The sequence below is a fragment of the Sprattus sprattus genome, assembly GCF_963457725.1.
Source record: "Sprattus sprattus genome assembly, chromosome: 11".
In the NCBI taxonomy this organism is placed as follows: Eukaryota; Metazoa; Chordata; class Actinopteri; order Clupeiformes; family Clupeidae; genus Sprattus; species Sprattus sprattus.
The window spans coordinates 6,419,333-6,431,686 of NC_137909.1; the positions used below are offsets into that span (position 1 = coordinate 6,419,333).

The 12,354-nt window shown below is 43.2% G+C and overlaps 1 protein-coding gene across 1 annotated transcript; it reads left to right on the forward strand.

The window, feature by feature from the left end:
• Positions 1–310: 310 nt before the first annotated feature.
• onecut2 (one cut homeobox 2) lies at positions 311–12,354 on the forward strand (the record flags this gene model as incomplete). The annotated part of the gene is made up of 2 exons (XM_080847208.1): positions 311–1,433; positions 12,068–12,354. The coding sequence occupies 2 exons, from the start codon at positions 311–313 to the stop codon at positions 12,352–12,354; spliced, it is 1,410 nt and encodes a 469-aa protein (XP_080703334.1).

Consider the following 12,354-nt stretch of genomic DNA (forward strand, 5'->3'; position numbering starts at 1 on the left):
AGCAAAATGAGGCGGTCTTATGAAGAAAATAGGAAATACAATTGGACAAAGACTGTGTTCGTCAACCCGTAGTCCACGCCCTTTCCAGTGGGGTAGGGTGAGCGTAGAGCTAGCCCATCCTGGACAGCTCCAGCTGCCCAAACAGTAGACATAGGAGGAGGAGAGGGCTCGGACATGGGGAGAATCAGCACTGGCCCGTCTGATAGAGATCGGTAATTTTTTAATAAAAAAAAACCCGAGAGGCCTTAGAAAACAAACAAACGGAGCGACCCATCCCTGGCACAAAACATTAAATAAATCAATGGACTGAATGAAGACTGCCTACAACGCCTATCGATGCCTGGCCAAGGATTTCGATGCTTACGCCATGAACCCAGAGATGACAATGGACAGCATTGGCAATCTGCATGGTGGAATAAGCCATGAGCAGGATTTGATGAACACTCATAGCCCCCATCACAATCGGAACACGGGGGCTTCCTTGCGGATACATCAGGATCTGGCTGCGGCATCGTCGCGGACCGCGATGGTGTCCAGCATGGCAACGATTTTGGACGGAGCCGGAGAGTACCGACCAGAATTGTCTCTCCCGCTCCATCACGCCATGAGTATGCCGTGCGACACATCCCCTCCCGGGATGGGGATGAGCGGCACCTACACCACGTTAACTCCACTGCAACCCTTACCGCCCATTTCTACGGTTTCGGACAAATTCCACCATCCGCACCACCACCATCATCATCACCACCACCAGCGTCTCTCTGGGAACGTAAGCGGGAGTTTTACGCTGATGCGGGACGATAGGGGTTTACCAGCAATGAACAACCTCTATAGCCCCTATCATAAGGACATGACCGGGATGGGTCAGAGTTTATCCCCCTTGGCCAGCAGTCCACTAGGTAACGGTTTGGGCTCCATACACAACACCCAACAAAGCCTCCATAACTATGGTACACATGGGCATGACAAGATGCTTAGCTCCAACTTTGATGCCCACACTGCCATGCTGGCCAGAGGGGATCAACATCTCTCTCGAGGCCTCGGTGGCCCAACAGCAGGTATGATGCCACATTTGAACGGGATGCACCACACAGGGCATCCGGGCCACCCTCAATCCCACGGGCCTGTGTTGGCTCCTAACCGGGACAGACCGCCCTCCTCCTCTGGACAACAAGGTAATAACTCGGGGCAGCTGGAAGAAATAAACACCAAAGAAGTGGCACAAAGGATCACAGCCGAACTGAAGCGATACAGCATCCCGCAGGCAATCTTCGCGCAGAGGGTGCTGTGTCGTTCGCAGGGCACTCTTTCCGACCTCTTAAGAAACCCAAAACCTTGGAGTAAACTTAAATCGGGAAGGGAAACGTTTCGGAGAATGTGGAAATGGCTGCAGGAACCCGAGTTTCAGAGGATGTCGGCCCTACGGCTTGCAGGTAAGACAAGGTATCTTCTTTAAAAACATTCCTCTTCCGCCGCTGACTGCGCCGTGCTTATTCCCCTCATCACTAAAACAGAGTTCACGAAGCGAGTAACATTTCAGTGGAGAGAAATGTATTTTTACTCAGAGTGTTTTCAGCTAATGGTCAATAATTGCGATCAATATTAATGACAGTTGAATTAACTATTTTCTCCCCTGAAAGAAGTGGTTGCTTAATAGATTGTAAATCTCTCTTGCATTTGGATTATTTTTTGTACCTTGTATATGTATACGTCAGAGAGCACTTTTTTAGTGACGAGGAATACATTGTTGACGAGGTTAAATTTGTTTGACACTTAACAGATGTGATGCCTATTCATGTAGGGTATTTAACAAAGACCTACTGAAACGGTATTTACACATCAAAATATAAATTTCATCTGTCTACTTTCCCCCTCTGTTTTCCTGTCTCTGACAGATTTCAGTGGTCCAAGGATGTTTTGTTAGAGTGTATATAATCTATCCAAAACACAACACATGCTTGGCTCTTTTCAATCAGATAAAAGCTCAATTTAAAAAAGCATATGGAACTTGTGATCAGTATCCCCTGTAACCACTAACTGTAAGTCACATACAGATTTGTTTTAACTTGAAAAGAGCTTGTGGAATTAAGTCTGTAAGAATTACGACTGCGTTTCAGATATGTTTAAGAAAATGAGACTTAGAGAGAGTGGGGGAAAATGAAAGAGAGGGATGGTGAGATGAAAACAGAGAATTGGCGAATTCTGTTGATTGTTCGGGCTTTTATCCCAATAGAAGAGCGACGACGTTGGAACCCTCGTATGTATACTTGTAAGGTTGTTGCCCCCTCTAGCGATCACATTTATAACCATCAATACCGCGCTTCTTTTGTTCTAGGAGGAGAAAGGGCCCGACGCTAAATCTTGATTACTCTTTAATATTGATTGAACACGAATTTGTTGTTCCAAATTATTGACAGCCTAATCGTGTATGATTGCCATCAAATATACAAGAAACTATCGACACAAATAACAAGTCAAAATAAGCTGCTTCTCGTATGACTTGGTGAATTGTTACAACATAATTAACACTATGGGTATTTTCTTCCAACATTTTTTAATTGAAATATTTTTCTTTTCTAATGGGACCCTATCTAATTATAATTGAATGCTCTGCAATTTGGGGCCTGTAGCTCATTGAGATCTTACTGGAATCATGTAATTTACCCTGCCAAGTGCTTCACCACTCACGATTACCATAAGGGGTGTTAGTTGCATATCGTTCAAAAGAGGTTTTTACGCGCGTAAAATTAGAATGGCATGGCCGGTGAATAGCGGAGGTGCAGGTATGTATATATTCTGTGCATCCGATGTGAACAGAAAAGTAGTGTTTTGCTTATCCACATTAAACAAATTACAATTCAGGACCACATTTCATATTTGCCCAAAATTAGGGCCTATAAAATGTGTATAATATTAGAAGGTCAATATGCCTAGGTAGGGGTAAAAATATTTGAGTGGATTAAGGTTGACATAATGTTAAAAAGATGAAAGGGGACCAGCCAGATAATTTGCTATTAGAAGCACAATATTAGTGAAAGCAGGTTTGGGAAAGCAGCATTGCCTTGCATTTCCCTGTAGTATCGGGAGCTTACAGATGGCGGTAAAGTGTGCGGCCGGAGCACTGGGGGAAGGTATTATGTGATCGGCGAGGCAGGGGAATTGAAAAGAAGAGCAGAAGCTGCAGAACCTCGATGAATTATTGATAGAAATCTCGGCGTGACCCACAGCGATAGCACAAAACGTCACCTTGTCTTGGGTTAACTAGGCAAAATGGCAAGTTGGGCCGCCGGGCTTTTGTAAGCTTTTATGGCGAGTGAAAGAGAAAATATTTCACACCAGGCATTTAAATAACAGCATTTGTGTAGTCATCTTTGGCCATAGTATTGTGTTGTATTCATTTAAATCACCAATTCGATTGTCTATATTGTTGTCTATGTGTTGCACGGAATACATTAATGTATGCGTTCCTGAGTTATGTAAACATAGCACCAGTGTGTGCTATAGGGCCAATGATTTAAGTTATCGGGCGATTGGTTTGTTCGGGCGTATTTCTTCTGAGGAGGGTGCAGGTGTCTTGTCACTGCATGGTTTCGCCAGAGAAAATGGCCCTGTCCTTGTGCTAATAATTTAGTCAAATCAAACGTGACATTCGACTCCAGCCCATTCCTCTCACATGACATGCAATCAGCCTGGACTGCCACCTCAGGGTGCCTCAAATCAAGTAGCGGACTCATTTTCACCAAATCATTGTTATTCAACTCACAGTGCACAGAAACAACTTGACTAAATAAATGATGAAAAGGGACAAGCGGCATTAAGAAGCAGGGCTGTTGGAATAGAAATCTCCAGGGTTGAGATCATGGCTCTCACTGGCCACAAACAAATGAAGTTAAATAAATGCACGCGCGCGTCGAGTCTAATAAAAGTTGAGCTTCAGTAGCAGCCCGTGTCTGTGTTGATAATTCCTTTACCAATTTGTGGAGAAATGAGAGAAGATAACCCTCTGTCAGATATCCTCATGCAATCAGAACAAAAATAAAACAAATGTCCATTTGGATTAATGAAGCGTATTATATTAATGATGGAATTTCGAACCCGTTGTGCGAGTTCAACGCTGTAGCATAAATGCACAATGTCATATATCTGTTCGTTTGTGACAAGCTGTTAAATAATTTTTACAAGGGCATATATGTCATTTTATACGTTGTAGCCTGAATAGCCCGACGTCAATGTGTTGTAAAAGATTCATAGTTGAAGAGTATAGCGCTCACGGTAAAAGTTGCTGTTCTTAATTACAAAATTCGTACAATTTATTTAAAAGGACAGAAACCGCAGTGTTCTGTCTTTCATTCGTCTAGTTATGTCACTTTCTAAAACAAATATGTGAAGCTGTATGGCGATGGATCGATAGCGATAATCTCTTGAAGATTAAAAGAGCATTAATGCTGGCAACAATAACACAAACGTGTGGACCCAGCGCGCATTGATCTGGAACCCGATCTCGCCTGTTTCCAGTAAAGCTGACGGTGGAGATCTCTTCCCAGCACTGAGGCGACTCCAGCAAACCCGAGTCGGCCTGCCTGTCCCCACCTTCATACGCTTTGCAGTGACAGATCGCTTTTAATCATTTGTGTGCAGATACGGGCACACACCGCAGTAACTCATCAGAAGCCAAGCAGTAGCCTAAGAGCTAAGGGAAAGTACCCAAGGAATAGATGTGGCGAATGACCTTCGTCCAGATTTAGGCATAGCTTGCCCCTGAAGAGACATCATGGCGGTGCAGGAACAGCTAAGCTTGTGGTGATGATGCCATGATATTTTAGAAGGTTGTAGTTAGGCTTCCCTGCTGTTTTCTTCAATCCCCAGATGCTAGAAAATCCAGAAGTATAATTTACATATCTTCTTTACAAGTGTGTTTAAACCCATCACTATGGTTTCTGAATGGCGTTTGTAAAGCAATGCAACCAGAAAGCAGTTATTTAGGGGTGAGAGCCAATGTTTCCTTCATTTTTTTTGTAGATCTCATCTGATTCATTTTGGCACTCAAATGCTTTGTTGTCAAATCCATTTCCTGTCCAGACTGCATTAGGCTAATGTAATATATGACACTGTGGCCGTGGCATAGGAACGAGGGAATGAACATGGTAAAAGTATACACAGGACCCTTTCAGTTGTATTAAAGCCATACTATAATATGATAAACCAGTAGGCTAATTTGCAGGAGGAAGAATGCACTGCAGTCTATAATTGCAATAAATACTATAACAGTGCTGAGTGCCAAGAGGTTTAAGAGAGGCTGATGAAAGCATTGGGATCACTGAATGTAACTTGTGACTGATGGCATTTGTAATATACAGGCACAATGATTTTGGCCATGTTCATATTAGTATTTCTGTTGGGTGGCTTTAGCAATCACCCATCACGTACAAAATACCCCTGCAACCCCTGCAACCCCTTCAACAACATGCAATCATGTTGTGAATGGAATGGTTGTCCCGTGTAATGACATGTGTGCTAAAGGCTAATGCAACATCACCTTTGTAGGAAACACTAAAATAAGGAACCTCACGTTTGTAGAGAACACTCAAATAAGGAACCTCACACTTGTAGTGAACACTCAAATGAGGAACCTCACGCTTGTAGTGAACACTAAAATAAGGAACCTCACGCTTGTAGTGAACACTAATTTAAAGGGGCATTAGTTAAATCTGAAAGCATTGTCAATTCCCACCATGAGATGGTAGGTGAGGGAGGTGTTGTGTTGTGTGCTGCCAGAGGGGCTTCAGAGGAGGGGTTGTGGCTCGCTGAGGTGCCCAGCGTTGGCTCATGGCTCTGCAGTCATCAGTAAACAGAGAGAAGCATTCTGCCAAACACATGCTATTCAGTGGAGCTCAGCGTAAGTGCTTGATTTTTCGACTGTGTGTAGGTATGAGAGAGGAATGTGGTGCCTTCTCATTCACATTCCCTCCATAGTGTCCCTTGTTCTCTTTTGTCATTTTAATGATTAAATAAGTAGACACTAATGGTTGGAGTAGTTATTTTATGGAAAAAGTGGATTAGCCTAACATGGCCTTTGTTTTCACTTTAGTTTCACCTTAACTACATAGATAAAGATTAACATTGGCGTTCAGGTTAACATTGCAATCAGAAAAACCCCCACCTATAACCCTCTTCCTGACAAACTTAAAATGTTTGTCCACTTGTCTGTAAACATTTTGATTCCAGCATCTCTACACATGAATGTCCCCCATTGCTGGATAGTCAAAACTCAGAAAAACAGATCCATGATTTAATCTTTTACTCCGAATGTTTGACTAACTGACTGAGGCAATCAGCACAAGACAACATCACTGAGTCGATGAATTCTCTGATTGGCCATATCGTGGCTACGATGAGTGTTTGGCAACAAACCTTTGGACTCCCGATGTCATCATCGTCAGTGTTACGGATATGCTCAACTGTGATCCCCACAGCCAACCCGCCCCTCCCCCAGCCCATTTGATTAGAGAGGCTTCTCTTCTCTCTATGTGCGAGGCAAACAGACACTGCCTTTGTGCAGTCCTTGATGGAGATCAAGTGATGGTCGTTCTGCTGTCAAAGCAAATGGTGTGCCTTGGATGGGTGGCTAAAAAAGCAAGCCACAGAGACAGAGACACAGAGACACAGAGACAGCGAGACAAATACAGAGAGACAGAGAGACAGACACAGAGACACAGAGACACAGAGACAGAGACAGAGACAGACACAGACAAAAAAGAGACAGATAGACAGATACACGTACACAGAGACACGAACACAGAGACAGATACACAGAAGCAGAGACACAGAGACAAAGAGACAGAGACAGAGACAGAGAGACAGATGCACATACACAGAGTCAAGAAACAGAAACAGATACACATAGACACAGAAACAGAAACAGAGACACAGAGACAGAAATAGAGACACAGAGACAGTTACACAGAGGGCCAGCGTGCTGTGAGGCGTGCTGATCTCAGAAACTCATTTCTGTGTGGGAGCCTCCCTTGCATTCAGGAAGTGCGCAGGCAGGGCCTTCACATTAAAGACGTCCACACACACACAGGGCATGACACAGCTAAGTGCCCCAGCGCACAGACATAATGCATTTACCCAGATGCATTTATTCACACACTGGGCCATAATGAAGCACAGCGGTTTTAGATATCTTCAGCTCCCGGAAGCGACAGGGCCTTATGAGCTCTGTCCTAGATCAGATCGCTGTGTGTGTGTGTGTGTGTGTGTGTGTGTGTGTGTATGTGTGTGTGTGTGTGCGTGTGCGTGTGCGTGTGTGTGGTGTGTGTGTGTGTGTGTGTGTGTGTGTGTGTGTGTGTGTGTTGTGTGTGTGTGTGTGTGTGTGTGTGTGTGTGTGTTTGTGTGCGTGTGTGGGGGAGAGAGAGAGAGGAAAGGCTAAGGAACCACAGTGAAGGGATTTATGGCAGACTGATGCCCTGACCTGCGCTTTAGAAAAATGTCTGGACTGTTTCCACAAGGAATTTTTGTCGAACAAGATGAATCATCATTGTAGCTCATGTTTTGCGGTGAAATATTGATCTCAAACCTCAATCACCCTACATCACAACTGTATCAGTTCCAACTTTCAAAGCAGAATCCAAAAACACATTTGATGTCATACATTCTTTTGCTTGCAGTGCATTCATTCACGAGTGAATTAGAGAACTGCATAGAACTCAGAGAGCATTTTTACATCATTAGGAGCGTTGAATAGGGAATGGGAATTCAGAAGGGTGGATTTTAAGCTTTTAAAAATGTCTTTAGAAAACGGCGCCAGGAACACAACGGACAACGCACTCATGTGTGGAATTGATTTTTGTAGAGTGAGCTGTTTTTAAAAGGATAGTTCCTATTCAGCCTTTAGAACTATTTTTTGACCATGGTCAATACCCTATTTGACTTCAAGGCTGGGGAATTTCTGTAATGTTATCACCTGCTCCCTTCTATCCCTTCCGAGGCAGCCACGGATGACACATCATTATTTCAGAGAGGCCGGGTGGGTGAGGGGACGTGTGAGAGGCTTGTTTATGTGAATACATTAAAACCTCTAGAGCAGGAGGCACACCCTCCTCCAGCCCTCCACGGCTTCTCAGGGTCTGCTTCAGCAGGGCTTTGGTTAAATTGAGAGGGTCAGGCTTTGGGTGGGGAGAGGAGAGGAGAGGAGAGGAGAGGAGAGGAGAGGAGAGGAGAGGAGAGGAGAGGAGAGGAGAAGAGAAGAGAGGAGAGGAGTAGCTCTCCTCAGCACTTGTAACAGGGAAGATTTTTTTGTAGCATTCCTCAACAGGTAGTAATTATAGAGAACAATATTCAAATATGAAAGAACATTCCACATTTATGACATTTATGACACGTATTAATATAAAATAAAGTCACCAGTACAGTAGCACACCATTCATTCATTTCTTTCTTTGTTTTTTGTTTAATGTTGTGAGTGTGCCTATAACATGCCTTTAATAACCCATATCCCTGGGCATCAGTCTGGACATTTCCTTGACATTTCATTGTTTAAGTTAGAATACTTGTCCATTGCAGGCTGCATCGAGATGTTTTAATAGTTTTTTTTTTTATTTTACACCAGTGACAATGCCGAGGCTTAGGGCACAGTGTCGTTACATGGCTGTTACCAATGGAGACAGGTCACGAGACGCAGGGCTCTCTATTCGCGCGCGTTGACTTCGGTTGATGAAGCAAGGGAAGTCAAATGAGGGGGAAGGGGGCTCATGCGGTCTCGCGGAGCTAGAACTGAAATGCAGTGGTCAGGCACAGTAAGGCTAAATATAATTAAAATATTAAATCAGTATTGGAAAAATGGCACTTACAGTCAGAGGGCTTGAGCACCACCTGGGCTCAGTGTGCACCTGCCACTTTATGGGCTGCCACGCAGAATTTGTGTTTGGAAATCGTAATTGTAGCCCACACACAGGTGTTATGGATGGAATCTGTGTTAATTAAGAAAAATCTCTTAAAATAAATCCATTACCTGTACAAAATACAGGTCAAATAATGTAATAATTAATTAAATATACAAAAGCGATGTCTTTCGAAGCAGGAATTTAAGGCGAAACCAAACAAAGTCAGATATGAGCAAACTGACAGCTTTGCGGTTAGATGTGTGGTTCCATCGGACCCTACCAGGGGTGCACTTTCTGGGCTCCGTGTGGTTAGAGACGCACTGTGCATTGATTTACATTCGCCGGAGAAGAAAGATCAATGTGTGTGTGTGTGTGTGTGTGTGTGTGTCTGAGAGAGAGAAAGAGAGAGAGAGTGAGTGAGAGCTCTTATCCATTTGATGAAAACCCAGGAAACCTCTCGTATCGATTAGATTGATTTAACCTTACCGCTTTGGAAAACCCCAAAGTTGGCACCCCATTCCCACCACCAAAACGCCAAATCCCTTTGAACATTATAATGGAGACTTTTGCCATACTGCAAACGTTGCCATGAAGACCAAAGGTGATTAAATCACTGTTGTTTGTATGTCAATTGACAAAAGAGATGGCGCCCTCAATAGCCCGTCTCTTGTGCTCTCTCTTTTCTTAGCGTAATGGAAGGCTTTTTTTCTTTTTGGCGTCGGTAAGTACAATGCCAGGTGATGGACATTAATTTCATTATGGCACAAGTTGTTTTTCTCCTCAGGCCCACTCTGATGTCAAGAGTTCACCGTCCAAAAATGCAATCTCTCATTTAGGCCTTTTTTTTAATCATTTTTCATAATAAATAATAATGATAATAGATTATCCTATAATCATTAAGTGTGGACCAATTACGACCATATGAGTATGCAAGCTCCTAAACGAGGCATTTTGTGTTGGCAGGCTTACACTTCCAAGTCGATAATCCCCAAAGTAAACACAACAATAACAGTAAGTAAATTTTACGGCCTATTTTGTAACAATGAAACATTCCTTCAGTGGAATTCGAAGTACATAGGCATATTTTTTTAAAGATAACTCGATCTCATTTGTTTTATGGATTGTATGCATTCAATAGGCAAACACGTGATTAACAAAATTTTGCCCCGAAAAAGATATGGCAAATCTAGAACATCAATGTAAGGTATTAGTAGGCTACTTGTCTCCTAGGGCTTTAGACTCAGAGGCTGTTGGAATGGCGCTTACCTCTCCTGTTACAAAGTAGGCATATCAGACAGTGAATGCTGCCACCTTTTGGAAAATAACTGCATTTGTCTTAATTTACATATTCCTTAAAAAACATTCACACATGTAAAAAAAAACGTTTACGTACCCACATTAAATGGCTTAACAACCCTTTAGGCACGGTAAGTGACAAGTATGTTTAATTCAAATGCAGTATAAGCTATATTATGTTGTAATGTATACTAATTAATTTATACACATGCATTGGTCAGTGCTTTGACCAATAGCTTGATTTAAGCGATATTCTGGGCGCTTATTTGTTCTTGTTAATTCGTGTGGAAACGAATGGCGATTCGCACACTTTGAAAATGTAATGGTTCAGCACCATGGACAGCAGAAATACATCTGAGCTTGTTTTGTGTTTTGCTGGACATGAATTATGAATGTTGAGTGTTGAACCACTGGTATTCATTGCATTCCATCAAAGATTTAGGTCGACTGCAATAGAAAAGCACACGAACACCCCAGGGATGGTCAGATCTAACTTGGCCTCTTCAGTTGCGCTGTTTGAAAGACAGTCTAGTGTCAAACCACTCCAATAGTCCTTATGCTCGGAGGTTGGGTTGATATGGCTCATAGTTGTGTGCACAGACAGCGGCGAAAGCTGCAGTAGAGTGTGTGCTTATTTACACCCAGCAGCGGACAGTTTCCTCTTACATAATAGTTTTGTACTCAATTGAGTACTTAACCCGATTTCTATCGATCTCGGGCGGTTTCAGTTGTGCATACTTAATTCAAAGAGGTAATGAAATCAAATTCTTAAGCCCGCTCCTATGCTGCTCTCTCTCTCTCTCTCTCTCTCTCTCTCTCTCTCTCTCTCACACACACACACACACACACACACACACACACACACACACACACACACACACGCACGCACACACACACACACACACACACACACACACACACACACACACACACACACACACACACACACACACACACTCACACCACGCAACAAAAAAAACAAGAATACACTAACAGGATGCATTGTACGTTCTTCCCCTGGCCATATCTTCGTGTCTGATGAATCACATCTCGATAGACTTTGGCGCACAGTGCTGTGTAAATGATATTGAATGTTCTTTTGTTGTAGGTTTTATTTTACCAGTCAGTAATACTCAAACATTAGCCCGTGCATGGTGAATCTGCATGACTTGGCATGCATGCGTGACGGGTTGCTTCTGGTGATTGAGTGAGAAATGTTCCCAGGCTATGAGCTACTCTATCTGCCTTTGCCATCTGTCCATGTGCTGAATGTCTGTTTGATAAATTCAATTTATGAAATACTTACAGTAAAAGGCCACCTAGAATTCCCCAAAGTACCACACCAGGAGTATAAAGCTCAAATGATACTGTGAACAACAGTTTGCAATGCTTTACCAGTTCAGCAAAAAATCCTTGCCTTTAGGTAAACCATTGCATTCACATAAATATCGATATTTACCCAGAGTGAAAGTTAGAAGGCCAGAATATCTGTCAGAGTTAAACAGGTGATTTTAAACCCAGTTGGCTGGTTAGGCGAGGCATTATGTGTCACAGAAACATGGAGTGTAATATGAGTAACCTAGTGCCTACATTGCTGGGAACGTAGGTATTGGACATCCATCAACTCAAAGAGTGCATTCCAATGGATCCAAGCCTTTGATATCAAGTGATACCTTAGTCAATATCTTGTGATCAGACATTTCAGTGTTTGATTTTGTGGTTTTACATCATAGCTGCCTCTAAACATGATAGTACTGTCATTTCCACTTTGCAAGCAGAGAAAGGCCTACAAATCTTTACAAAGTTGTGGTTTCTGACAATAACTAATTCTATGTCTTCCTTGTTTCTCTTCCTGTCCTCTTGTGAATCTCACGAACCTCCTCCAGCATGCAAAAGAAAAGAGCAAGAACCAAGCAAGGACAGGAGCAATACACCAAAGAAATCGCGCCTGGTTTTTACTGACCTCCAGCGGCGCACCCTGCTGGCCATCTTCAAGGAGAACAAGCGTCCCTCCAAGGAGATGCAGATGACCATCTCTCAGCAGCTGGGGCTGGAGCTCAGCACCGTCAGCAACTTCTTTATGAACGCCCGGAGGCGCAGCCTGGACAAATGGATGGATGAGGGGAGTCCAGGCGGCCACTCCTCCGCCTCCAGCACTTGTACCAAAGCGTGA